This window comes from Lutzomyia longipalpis, chromosome 1 (genome assembly GCF_024334085.1).
Source record: "Lutzomyia longipalpis isolate SR_M1_2022 chromosome 1, ASM2433408v1".
Taxonomy (NCBI): Eukaryota; Metazoa; Arthropoda; class Insecta; order Diptera; family Psychodidae; genus Lutzomyia; species Lutzomyia longipalpis.
This window is the reverse complement of record NC_074707.1, coordinates 6,972,309-6,986,747: the sequence shown is the minus strand read 5'-3', so window position 1 is coordinate 6,986,747 and position 14,439 is coordinate 6,972,309. Positions and strand designations below refer to the sequence as shown.

The window sequence follows — 14,439 nt, the reverse complement described above, 5'->3', positions numbered from 1 at the left end:
TAATCGATGGCAAAAGAGCCCAGTGTAATTTGTGTGTAGTCTTTTCATTATTTAATCGATATTATATAGTGATGGCTAAGAGAGCTTAGCCATTTGTGCTGACTTTTTCAAAAAATAAAAGCTTCTTTCTTTTTTCCTCCATATCCGTGAAACTTTTTCGAGGCAAAAACGTGAGTTCATTCTAAAAATACAGAACACAAGAGAAGCCTTGTGGTGTGTGCCTTCTAATCGAAAAAGTTCGAGGGACAGTGCCGAAATAATACCCATTCCAAACAAAAATAAGGTATATAAATATAAATGTAAATGTAAAGTAAAATATAACGGTAAAATATAAATATATATAGCTACATGGTACAGATTAAAGAGAAAAGGGAATGTACATGGTAAGTTTCACTTACGGGCTGTGATTCTTCCTTCAGAGGCCAAGTTAAATATATGTAAATGCAAAGTCTATAAATAGCTGCAGAGTATAAATTAATCAGAAAAGGGAATGTACTGGTAAGTTTCACTTACGGGCTGTGATTCTTCCTTCAGAGGTCAGTCTAAGTGTGATATTTGATATAAGTTTGGTGGTGCAAACTCTGGGGGAAGGCTAACTCGCGCATTGGCTGTGATTCGTGGCGCGAGTCATCCTTCCCCAGAGTTTGCACCACCAAACTTATATCAAATATCACACTTAGACTGACCTCTGAAGGAAGAATCACAGCCCGTAAGTGAAACTTACCAGTACATTCCCTTTTCTGATTAATTTATACTCTGCAGCTATTTATAGACTTTGCATTTACATATATTTAACTTGGCCTCTGAAGGAAGAATCACAGCCCGTAAGTGAAACTTACCATGTACATTCCCTTTTCTCTTTAATCTGTACCATGTAGCTATATATATTTATATTTTACCGTTATATTTTACTTTACATTTACATTTATATTTATATACCTTATATATAAGGCGCCCCGCTTCGCGGGGCGCCAAATAGTTAGCGTACTGATTAAACATGCAACTATATATATATTTTATATTTTACTGTTATATTTTACTCTGCATTTATAGTCATATATCTTATATATAAGGCGCCCCGCTTCGCGGGGCGCCGGATAGTTAACGTATTGATTAAATAAAATTTGGAAACCCTAATATCTCCTGAACGGCTCCATAGATTTTCTTAAATGACCTATCGTTGGAAAGGTCTTGACCTCAGCTATAACATACTGAAATTTGAACGAAATGCATAGTACAGTTTTTGAGATATTTAGACTTAAAAATTTTGGATATGCAAAATATCGACTTTAGCGCCTCTTGCGGTCATTTCTCGAAATTGCAATGTTCTAAACATTTGTAGGGTTTCCCGAAACCTTTCATTTGCGCTTGAGTTGATTAAAATCGGACTTGTAGAACCCGAGATATGACATGCCAACTTTGGAAGGCTATATCTCGAGAACGGCGACATAGATTTTCTTCATTTTTGGCATGGAGCTAGATAATATAGCCAGCTATAACATATAAAAATTTGAAGAAAATGCATCGTGTAGTTTTCGAGATATTCATCGAAAACTCATCGAAAATTTTGTTTCTAATTTTTGGCCCCCTAGCGGTCACTTTTGAAACTTCGGATGTTCTAGAGAGTTGTAGGGTTTGTTGAGAGCTTTCATTTGAGCCCGGGTTGATCAAAATCGGTCAAGCCGTTTTCAAATTATGGTCGATTTTCGATGAAAAATTCTGGCGGCCATATTGACTAAACGGCTTGACCGATTTTCGAAAATGAGGTATCGTTGGAAAGGTCTTGATGGCCCCTACCACATATCAAAATTTCAGACCTCTAGCTATAATAAGGCCTGAGATATAGCGAAAACAAAATTTAGGGGTGTTCCAAAATGGCGGACGGAGGGGTGGGGGGGTAAATTTGACCGAACCATCAGACGACATCAGGTCGATATACTAACTTTGCCTTTTACCGCAAGTCTCTATCTATTACCGTTCTCTTGTAATCAAGCGTCAAACTCCGGCCGGCCGGACGGACGGACGGACGGACGGCCGGCCGGACGGCCGGAAGAATTTTTTTTTGACATACGTTTTTTGGAATGTGGGGACCCTAATTCGTGCTCATCTCGAGTTTGAGCCCGATCTGACGACATTGCATTTTAGGTGGTACACAGAAGCTGTGCTATTCTTTTCTTCGAAAGAATCACAGCTAAAAAAGCTCAATGTACGCGGTCAAATGTGTCAGCGAATTGTGTCGTGAGTGACCTTCTTATAAATCTTTCATTGCACGAAACGCACGCAATCGCTCTCCTTTGTATGCCTATGTGGAGTTCTTTCATTTTTTTCCTCCGATGGATTTTATGGGGATTTTATGGAATTTCCTGTGCGTCCCTGGGCGGAAGAGATTCCACCAAATCTCGGTGAAATTATCTCCTTGAGTGTGGGAAGGAAGAGATGATGGAAACGGATATTTTATATAGGCAAAGGCATATCTCTCAAATTTCTCACCTTGTATATTAAGAGCTGATTGAGAGCCGGAAGAACCGTCTTGCGTTTTTGTATCTTCTTCCTCTGTAATTGTACACTGCAAAAAATTTTGATTACACTTTTTGCAAGTTTTTCTTTGCCTGGTAATTATTCTGTATGAATATAAAACTATGATGTACACATAGTTAGCCCACAATTTTCTAAATCGTTTAAATATTTTCTGTTATTAATGGAACAAGCATTTATTTTCAAAAAATATATTTGAAGATTTTTTTTCTTTATTCACAATGACCTGATGAAAATGAAACAGAGCTTCGGAAAATTCTTATTTGTAATTACAACTTGATTTATTCATTAGGAGAGGATAATTGTTTTTCTTCCAATTTCTAACAGTGTATAAAATTTTATTAATTATTTCAATTATGAAAATTTTAATTACCCCACCTTACAAATTAATCATTTAAAAGAAATCAGATTTTAGGAATTGATTAAATATTAAACCAACAAAGGGAAATAGATTTTTTTTTAACAATATTTAATCAATTTAAAAAGATTTATCCTTCAGAACGAGCCAAATCCTATTTACACGTGCAAAAAAGTGGCAAAAAGTCATCGACATAGGTATGAGGTGTGGGTGGGAATATTGCCAAAAAAAAAAGAATGAAAAGAGACGGGAATCAAATTAAAAAAAAAATCTGGTTCAAATGTCTGCCCATTTGATGCTGGGGGGCTTCTTGTAAGCCCCAAAGATCCGGGAGTTGTATTGTTTTGGCGCGCGCATCGATGGGAATTTTCTCAGGGTCTCACCTTCATCGTGGTCATCTCCCCTGGGCTTCTCTTCCGTCCTCCCTGGGGAAGGTGTCGTGCAGTGTTGTGCCAAAAAGTTCTTTGTGAGCCTTTTACCGTTTTGCCATTCCGTTGAATTCTCACTGAATATGGTATTTCATCGGGAGAGTGCTTCACAACTCATACCACCCGACTGGAGGCACCATATGTGGCTTCTCCTTCTACCCAACATGCTAGACGTGCTTTTTTGCTCTTTCTCGCGCACTCACAGAGCCGACTGTAGGAGCACGAGTTCTCTGGCTCAAACTATCGCGCGGTGGCCAGAGACTCCGGAGTTCAGAGACTCCGCAGTATTAGTTGTGTTACTGGTTGAGGTGGAACTCGCTGTGCTTTTTTCTTACTCTTGTGGTTTCGCGGTCGTCTTTTTTTATTTATTTTCTGTGTTGGGGGTGCATGTGCTCCATCGTGTACGCGCCACAGGAACAGTGATAGAGGATTTCCTGCCCAATCAATTTCCACCACCCCCACCTCCCCACATATCACCTGCAGCTATTGAGTTTTCCAATTTGTCCCCGACAACATTTTCTTATCAGAGAGAAGATAAATCGGTGGGAGTTATCGCACCAGCGAGAGATACACAAAAACCCAATGAGACTTCCATCATGCCCAGTGACTCACCTGAAATATTAAATGGGATTTTAGTTAAATGTGTGTTCTTGAGTGAATTTTTTAAACGATAAAAAAAGAGAAAAGCTCTTTATTGACTCACACACGAGCGCTATACCAAAGGAGAGCGAAAGACGATGTGTTGGAGAAAAGTGCAATTACATCTTGAAAAAACATTTAAGCTTTACAACTTAACACTTTTATATCTAATCAAAAAATAGGAGTAGTTATTGGTATATTTTGTGTTTTTTTTTCTCAGAAACAGAGTTGTGTGTTTTTCCACGCGAAATCAACACCTTTTTCTCACCTCCATCATCTGTGCCTCTGTGTGAAAGCATTATTCGTGGCAGCAAATAACCCACATTGATTCTAGAACTTGTGTTCCATTTTGCACAGAAAATATTATCTCAAATTTCGTACTGAGACACTGAAAAAGTAAAAAAAAATACTGAAGAAAAAAAAGAAAACAACCAACGGAGCAAAAGAAGTTAAGTAATCCCACTTGTGTGAAATCGATAAAATTCGGTGGTACAATCAATAATAGCCCGTGTTCAAGTGAGATTTCCACAGTGTGGATTTTCCCCCCATAGAAAATTTGTATTTACAAACATGAATTCATAAATCATAAAAAATAAAAGATTTCTTTGTGGCCTCCAAGTGTAGAAAAGATCACTTTTTTCAAGTGAAAACGGAAAAATTATGTGATTTCGTGTCTATTGGTGATAAAATTTAAAATATTTCTTTAAAGAAAAAAAAAACATTTATTCGCTACTCACAGTGTTTTATGCAGGAAAATAATAAATAATAATATAAACGAGTCACGAGAGAGAGACGGGGGTTTGCTATACTACTCTAAATTCCTGGCACAACGTCTGGAGGAATTTTCCAAAGGAGTGTGGTGGCGTCACAACGAAGGGGAATGGCAACGGCAGCTAAGAAAACCAAACCCACCCTTGAGGATTATATTTTCGACATGGAAACAAGACCTCCAGATGCGGGAAAATCCGCCGAGGGTGATCTCTGGGCGCAGTTGCAGCAAAAGGAAGCTGATCTCGTCCTAGCGGCTGAATTGGGAAAAGCTCTACTGGAAAAGAATGAGGAATTAGCCAAGCAGCAAGAAAAAATCATTGAAGAGTACTCGGCAAAGCTTGAGGTGAGTCATCAACATGAATTTCTTTTCTTTTTTTTTTTACTTTGCAAAATATCACCTCGTGTGGTCACGTTTTCTCCAAATAAAACACCATAATGTACAATATGTACCAATTCAATTTATTAAATGGACGAGAAGAGATACATTATAAAGATCTGCAAATGAACTAAATTCGCTATGAAGGTTTCTTATGAAATTTTTCATCTGAAACCCATTTGGGACGTGTTTATGTAATTTATTTATGCTAAATTTGCAATATAACATTGGAAATACTTACCTATATACAATGTATTTTGAAAATCAAAATTTAATGATTATAAAATGGTTTTGAAATTTGCAAAAAAATACCTCTAGCTCTTTAATGTGATTTTCAATATCTTTATACTAACGGAAATTAATGAATATATTGAAAATTAAACTACAAATCAATGGAGCTTTAATTAAGGTTTAAACATCCTATATTTTGTATATAGTTTTGAAGTTGAAAAAAAAAACATTTACCTCGACATTTCCAAATATAAAAAAATGATCAAATGATCACACATCGAAGATCGGCTGTAATGTGATCATCAAAGTCGATATATTCTCAGGTGACGGACCTTCGGAATATTATTGATGCATGATATCATATTGAATGAATAATATTTTAATTGCATTCTCTACGATTCTATACAATAGAGAATTTTTGCACAGAGTGGGTAACACGAAACGATTAAATTACAAAAATGATGCAATATAAATTGCACATAAAATGCTTAAACTAAGCTCAATATTTCAAAGGAATATTGTGGAAGATCAGTAATATAGGTACTGTAGGTATTGCTTTGATGTAGAGGAATAAATTAGTAGTAGAATTAGAATTTTTAGTAATTTTTAATCCGATTTTTCAGATAAATCAAAATTCGTACGACTTTGAAACATTTCTAAATTTCTTGAGACTTGTGGTATTCTCAAAATTTTTTGCCAACTTTTAAAATTTCTACCCTTGATGAATTCCCATAAAAAGGATTATTCAATCGTAAACCATAATGTGGTATACCAACTAAAGATAAATTGAACAAGTTGAAGAATCATTAATTCTTTAGAAGTACTCTGTCACCAATATGAATCTATTAAAATATTAGCATTCAACCACACAGAGTGGTTAAGACTTGAGTCGTATTACATACAAGAGAATATGCAAAAACCCACCAAGTGAAAATTCAATTAATTTCTTTATTTTGGTCTTGTGGTGTTGGGAACTCAATGGTTTAAAAAAACGCGCAAGAAACGAGTAAAAAGTGCATTCTAAATTGGACAAATTACCTGCAATTGTGTCTCAACACACACCTTGGATTGTTAGAGTTAGAGACACACACCAATTGTAGAGGAAAGTGAAGAAAAACGTCCAGAGTGACCACACAAGAGTAACATGTTGTTGTATCCCAAAGCATGACTCTCTTGTGTGTCAATGCGGAGAGTCTATTGGTCAAGATAAATGCTGCGAATTGAGTAACTTTTATCCATTGACTCGTGTGTGATTTTATTTATTGACTTCGAGGTCATAGTTGTGTGCCTCAGCGACCCACCATTCACTTTAACCAGTTTGCTTGCTAAAAAGAGACACTCGAGGCAAACAATGAAGTCTCTCCTCAGGAGAATAAAGTCTCTTTCAAGCACAATCCTCATGAAGCTTGAAGTGTCTCAAGCGAAAGCTCTCCAGGCTGCATAAGGAGTCATTCTTAACTTTAAGACAATCTTCAAAAGTTTTAACACGAGAGCTTTTTCCAAAGTTCCCTTTCAATAATGATTGAATCTCTTTCAGGTCTAATTGTGGGTGTTTACAATCGTGTTATTTCCTCCTTAAATGTTTTGACTTATTGGTAGTTTAAGATTCGATTATCGATAGTAAAACGGCTAAAGCAATGTAAATAATTGAATTTAACTTTGAGGCAATTATAAATTGGGTCATATATAACTCAATCCATGATTTATCGCGTTTCACGTGAAGCATGAAAAAAAAACTTTACAAGGAAATGAAAAATTTGTAGAGATTTTTTTTTGAAAATATTTTCACCATGTTTTCAATTTAAAAACAATCTTTATACAATATTTATTCATAAAACTATCTATAAATGACTGAAGCTGGGGTATGAGATGAGAAAAATCACGAAAGAGAGAGAAACCACAAGCCGCGGGATATTTTTGAATTGTTTCACATGGTCAGAGGGAGTTAAAATGATTTTTGTATTTACTCAAGTAATAATACATACAACATACCATTCAGTGCAGACAGTCAAGAGGGAGGGGAAGGGGGGAATTTATTTATTTGGCAATATTTCGGTGTGTCGAGTCATGGAAAAATTGGCAATTTCCGCATTTCGATTTATGCTTTTATAAATTTATTTTGATTATTAAAAGCAAGATTAAAAGTCATATGCAATCAAATTAATTGAACAAGAGGGGTGATTGTGGTTCAAGCCCAAAGCATAATGTTGTGACTTGGGGGAAGTATGTCTATCAACATGCTTCATGGTGGAAATTGATGCCAATAAAATCCTGTGCATATGTTTGATAAGAAAAAAAAAGAATTCTGATTTCAGATCCTTCTTCCCTTTGTATTTATATTGAACCACATCCGGCAATTTCTCGCAAGAAAAACACATCAAATTGCGGGGGGAGACCCCAATGGGTTTGAGGAAATTGTGTGAATGCCTTCCCATTAATGTATTCCCTCTCGGAAATTCATTAACCCAACTTCCAAGACGTATAAAGTGAAAGACGGCGTGCACAAAAATAAAGTTTTTTTTAAATAAAAAATATCACACGAAAGAAATGAAATTGAGAGGTGAGTGCAAAATAAAAACACGCAAATTCCAACAGTGGGACAGAATTAGAATTAATTAAATTAAAATTGTGTATTGAAACTCTTTTCTCACTTTCAACACGTGAAAAACACAAAAAAATCGTATCAAGAGTGAAAACTTTGGTATGCAGTTGGGTGGGATTTGAGACGATTTACTGTGAGATAATCCTCATTCAATATCCAATGAGAGACAGACTTTATATGCTACATGCTAGGTAGTCTTATGCTTTAGTGACTAATCGGAGTATTTTGAAAGGCTTCGTTGCATTGAGAGGAGAGACAAAAAAAATGTGCAAAGAATGACGCAGAAATCTTGGTAAATCCTCAAACCTTGAGACTTTCAAGTACATTCATCTCTTCTCAATAACACGAATATTTTGTATGTGTTTTTCCCATAAAAAAAAAGAAGTTTTAAGGGTTTGTTGCATGTGTGAATTGAAAGTTTTGAAGCTCATGATCTTTCTGTGATCTCAAGAGACCTTTTTCTCGAAAATTTCCCAACATTTCAACGTGGAAAAGTCTTAAAGTAAAATACAGAGATTTTATTGAGACAGACATTACTTTTTGACCTCATAGAAAACTAATTAATTAGTTGAGAAGAAAAATTTGGCAACATTCGAAAATGTCTTTAAAAAATTCGCCAAAAAATTGAACGGAAATGTTAAATTGATAGCAATCGTTGATCTTAATTTCTTAGTTTTTCTCTATGAAGGTTTCTTTGGCGGCGCAATTTTTGCAAAATCCAACTACAATTTAATACTAAGACGGTGGATATAGCAAAAAAATGAGAGAGACCTTCAAGGCTCGTTTCAATTATATGTGAAGTGAATTTACAATTAACACTATAAGTTGTAAATTAAAGTTTTTTTTTCTCATTCAATTAGCGACTTGTTGGAGGTATAAATTTTCTTGATCTCTTGACCAGAACAACACGATGGTTCTTGGAAGTTTTAGAGCGCCATAAATCTAAAAAAGTAGTAATATGTAAAAAAAAAAAAATGAAAATGTCGCACGTTCTTTCCAAACTATTAACCCTCTCATCATCAAAATGTTAATTTTCCCTTCATTTACAAACCTTTTTATCTTGCTTTTGATCATCAATCAAACAATTTTCATCGCACTGAATAAATTGCAAAAAAAAAAACTTTTTTTATACCTTAATGGTGGAAATGGTTGGGTGCATATTTAGGTATATGATTTATGTCTTTTGTGATGCTCTCTGTGTACCCTGGAAGATTAATTTCACTTCTATGCAATACTATACGTAAATTCACCTTTTTTTGTCTTCTTCACGTCACCACAGAGGTATATTGTATATGTATGTATGTTGTTGATGTTATTTCCTTACCACATCTTGTGCTAGTTTTATCCTATGATTTGCTAACAAGTGTTTCTTTTGTATATATAAGAAAAGAAATGCCATGCTGACATTTTCCCGCATGAGAAAAATTAAACGCGAACAACAATACTTTGTTTAGGTCAAGATATTTCAAACAAATGATCTAGAAATGTATTTTTTTCTAATAAAAACTATGTAATGAATTTATCAATAAGATCTTACACATACTTTCTCCACAAAATGTTTTCTAAAAAAAATCTTTATCTATAATTTCTTAAGAAACTTAAACATGTGTCCAAAGTATCTTGCAATTTTTCTCGTTTCCCCCTGAGAGAGTTTCTTCATATAACATTTACACAGTAAGAGAGAAAATTGTGCGTGCAAAGGACAAGAAACGAAGAAACTAGCTCAAAAATATAAAACGGAGTATAAAAATGTTTTTTTTTGTGCAATTTTTGGGTGGCAAATTTTGATGATCAGTCGACTAGAATAATGATGAAATGCAGAGTTTTTTATTTAAATAAACTTCTTCAGGTTAATGTTCCCTTCTCACTTTTACTTCTCCTCCGTTTGTAATATACGTATATACAGCGAGAACAATAAATGTAGCGCAATTTAGTGTAAAAGTCAAATTTGGAAATATAATTCCGCCGTGATACTTTACCTTGCGAAATTGCCATGTCAAACTTCAAAGAATGACTCAGAGGTGTTTGCAGAGAGATCCCCAGCAAGATTGACGGTTGAGTGATTCCTTTTGCACAATCCCTCTTTTGCTATTTTATTCTCAATTTTATTCTTCATGGACAGTGTCAATATTCTCATTTTATCTAAATTAAATTTTCAATGGACTTTCGAGAAATATTGAAAATTCGCTCCAACTTCTCTATGTTGGTAAAAATTTATATGACTGAAAAACAATGTATGACTACAAAAAAATGGAAGGAATTTCTGTGATTTTCCTAACTATATATTATAATAGACTGTCTTAGTCTTGCACAAAGATCTCTCACGTTAGCCGTATTGTTTGCAATTTTCCTTCGCGGGCTAATTAAATGCCTGTTAAAATGTTAAGCGTGGGCGAAATTACTTTACGAAATTAATTGTTAGACTGACTTTGATGCTGTTTTTGCCTGACTTCTCACTCCATTCGCTACTTTATGTTCTTTTTTTTGCTCCATTTTATTATTGGATCTATTTTTAGGGTCAACAGCATACGCTAATTGTCAATATAAAATTAGTATAAAGTTACACTATACACAACTAAGTTGAATGATGCCTAGATGGAAGATATGGCTAAGAAAGAGTAGAATTTCTCACTTAAATTCTTTACCTTTTGTTGGACAAATTTTCTTTTTTTTTTGTAATTAAGGAATTTTTCTCTACCTTCTTATTTCATTTTCATTGTGGGCAAATATTAACAACAAATTCCTTTTTCTTCTACGTACAAAAAAATCTCGTCAATTTATATTAATTTAATTAACAACAATAAGATTCTCCTTCCGTCAAAAAATATTAATTTTCTAAATATTCCCAAGAAGATAGTAATTATATTATTTTTTTGTTCTTTCAAGTGAATTCTTATCGTAAATCTTCAAAAACAAAACTTTCCCAAAGGGCTGTTCAACTCCAATTACAGAAATTTTCTCTTGCTCCTCTTTCACTGCAGCAATATAATGTTTTTACTAGCATCAACAGATGACGACAGAGAGTGGTGATGTGTGTTGAAAAAAAAGAGAGAGATTCTTTCAAATAGTACCAACATCTCGGAAATGCATAGCAGCTGCTCAATCTCAATATCCAAATACGATCTAAATATTAATGCTGTTGCAATCATTGCCATCGCCACACTTCATCAGCTTATTGCAACCAAAATTGATTAAATTCTTTCCCATTTTTTTTGCCCCAAGAAAAGTTTCTCAGCCACAGTGAATTTTACCTCATTAGCCAAAAGAATAATACAGCCTGCGCACGTCTATTTTTTATTAGCTTCTTTGGTGCTCAATGTAAAAATATTTTAATATAAATTTCACTGCATAGATGGATCTTTTTTGATTAGAGGTATTGCATTTAATTTGTGAAATTTCACACGAGAAAATTGTTGGAATTTTCCCGTCAATGTAACCATCTTTTCATCCAGCTGGGTTAGAAAAATAAATCGAAAACCTTCCACATTGCTTTTCAATACTTTGCTACATTTGATCTCGCGCTCCACCATGTGTTGGAGGAGGAAAAGACTGTATATGTGCATTTATCACTTTTGAGATCATTTGCTTCTTTTGCTATATATGCTGGGAGTCAAATAAACAATATATGTACAGTACACGATTTCTTCAGCTTTTCCTCACATTGCCCCGGGTGAGGCAGTGAATTTTCTTCAATAGCATTCCTCCGGTCCAGGAGATAATGCATGGGAAAAGGGGTTCTGGACTTTATTTTCAGATACATTGAAAATGATTTCTTAACTCTCTCTCTCTCTCTCTTCGTTTCTCCTGCGTGCTTTCATTAACATTATGTAGTGTAGGAAAAGTGACCAAAAAACCTCAATGATCCCTCCCTGATTATGGTCTAGTATAAAATGATAAAAATCTAAAACTCTTAAGTGGCTCTAATATAAATTCATAAAGATTGTGAGATTTGTCCACGAACAATGGACAAAAAAGACAAAGGAGGATCTTCACTTCACAATACTATATCATCGTCAATGCTTTTTTTTGTCTTTCAGTAGCTCCCAATTCACCACGTAACACAACCATAAGTTGTACGGAAATGCTCATAAATTTCGTGTAAAAGAAAGAAAAACCTCTACCTCTAATGATTTTTCTTTTTTCCTAATACACAGTGTGTTCCATTTATGATGTCAGGGAAAGTTAATCAATGAAAATTGTATGAAAGAAAAATAAGGAATTGCAATTTTTTCAATGTGGTGGAGCTTTTCAAAACACCACCATAGAATAAAATTACTCCGCAATCCCTTAGCTAATGCTAATCCAATTTAATCTAAATTCTTGCTAAGAGAGTGAGACATACAATGTTGAAAAAAATTCAGGTTGAAAAGAGAAAGAAAAGCCTTCGTGTCTAATTGCAATTTCTTTTAGGTGTGCATTTCAAAAGAAAATCGCTCATATTATACAATATTTAGGCTTTTCATATAAAACTAATAAAAATTGATGGCAAGAAATTACAGCATTTTGTACGAAAAATGTGTTGGAAATTGCGCAAATCCTTTCATACTCTCTTTCTCTTTCTATTGTTCATCCCCATTTATTTTTTTTAACTTCTCACACACCTCTTTATAGTATTTTATTATTTATTTAGTTGGTAGGCTCATTTATTTGCCACTCTTTAAAATAGAAATATGTGTGATGGTATACCTTACATAAGATTTTCTCGTACCTTATTAAATAGACGCTTGCGAGAGCGCAGAAAATTATTAATTAAATGTGTCTATCAGATAAATAAATTTTAAGGAAAGAGAGAAAAAAGTCTCTGAAATTTATATTTTCCATTTTTTTCTCAAAACATTTTCATTGCAATATTTGACGTGCTATCAATACCAAAAAAAATTATATTTACCATCTTTAAACATCTTTCGCAATTTTAATTATTTTACCATATATACCCTCCAAGACGAAGAAATATTGCAGGTGAGAAAGAATATTAAACAGACTTGTTTGAATTGGAAAAAAAAGAAAACTCTTTTTGCCTTCGTCGGCATCACTTTTGCCACACACACACTGAGTACATACCAAGAAAAATTTGCTGAATGTGCGCAAGATGAGTTTTTTTTTCATTTCGCTTCTTTTTCAATTAAACGTGGAAATGTATATTTAATTGTTTTCCATGAGGAACATATTAAAAATATTTAGTATCTTCTTTTCACAATCTCAATTATTATTTTTCTTCTCACCCAAGATGGAGCACACACGAATGATCATATAATTTATTTTCCAAGGTGTTTCTCTTGGCAAGGTATAATATAACTATTTCAAAATACAAAAATCTCTTAATTGGTATTCTTTCTTCTTTTTTTTGGGAGGCGGGTACCTCCAGACGTGTGAAGATTGTATAAAAAAAAGTCAAAACAAGGTAAAAAAAAATTAAGCAAAGATAAAAATTCAGCAGAAACTTCCTCAATGAGAGGGCCTTTTTGTGCAAATAGAATGGCTTTTGGCATGAGATACACAAAAGGGTGAATATTTGATGTTGAGAAAACAAATTGGATGGAATTATATCAGTTCCTGCTGTTATGCGTATTTTCTTGGCCATTCCCCCATTCAGGCATTTCATCCTCTCATACTGTCCAAATATTTGATTATCGTGTGTGAGAAAAAAAAGAAAAAAATTACAGATTCAAGCATGAAATATTAATGCAGAAAAACTAGGGGTGACTGAAGTAAAGTGGTTTACTCGAGGGATTTGGATTACATAAAAAAAAACCTCCCAATTTAAGTAGGAAAATTGTAAGACATTAATTTTTGTTCCTTTCAATGAAGCAACAATATTTTTATCATATACCTGTAGTAAGGTGCCATCACTGACCACGTGCTGCGCCTTTCACGATTATGAATTTGAGTATTGTATTTGTATTCAATAAATTTGCAAATAATAAGAAGTAGAGTGTTACGCTGTGACACAATTTCTCAGCCACTAAAAACGACATCTAAAACACGAGAAAAGTGCTGTATAGAGAAGCAACACAAGACGCGGGAGAGTGAGACAATAAGGTGAAAGAAAAGAGGTACTCACCTGTGGAGGAAATGATGTAGGCTGAAAACGTGAAAGTGTCATCCATGTGTCATACAAGAAGTAAAAGAAATTGTTTTTTTGTGAGGGTGGTAGGAGAAAAAAATGTCCCCCATTCTGTAAAATAACATAAATATACATTCCTCTTAATTATACCTCGTCGTAATGATGATGATGATGTAAAAAAAAATCACAGAAGACAATCAATTCCCAAAAAGTTATTTAATATGTTGCTCCGAAAATTATCCACCTGAAAAATTTGTACAAATTATTTTTTTGTTGTTGCCTTAAATCATTTTCTGAGGTGGAGTTTTGTAACACTTCTGAAAGAATGTGAAACCATTCCGACGAGGGTAATAAGCTCCAATGTGATTTAATTGAATTTTAGTCATACGTGAACACTGAGGTAGAAATCGTGGGTGGATTTCGTGTCTATATACA

General features: G+C 34.2%; 1 protein-coding gene across 1 annotated transcript in view; it reads left to right on the top strand.

Annotated features, from left to right (window-relative positions):
• The first annotated feature begins 3,737 nt into the window (after window positions 1-3,737).
• The window catches only part of LOC129797786 (bicaudal D-related protein homolog), a 28,005-nt gene continuing 17,303 nt past the window's right edge, over window positions 3,738-14,439 (top strand). Inside the window, exon 1 of the mRNA XM_055840633.1 lies at window positions 3,738-5,074. Within this exon, the coding sequence (XP_055696608.1) occupies window positions 4,841-5,074 (234 nt within the window). The 5' untranslated portion in view covers window positions 3,738-4,840. The remainder of the gene's footprint in view (window positions 5,075-14,439) is intronic.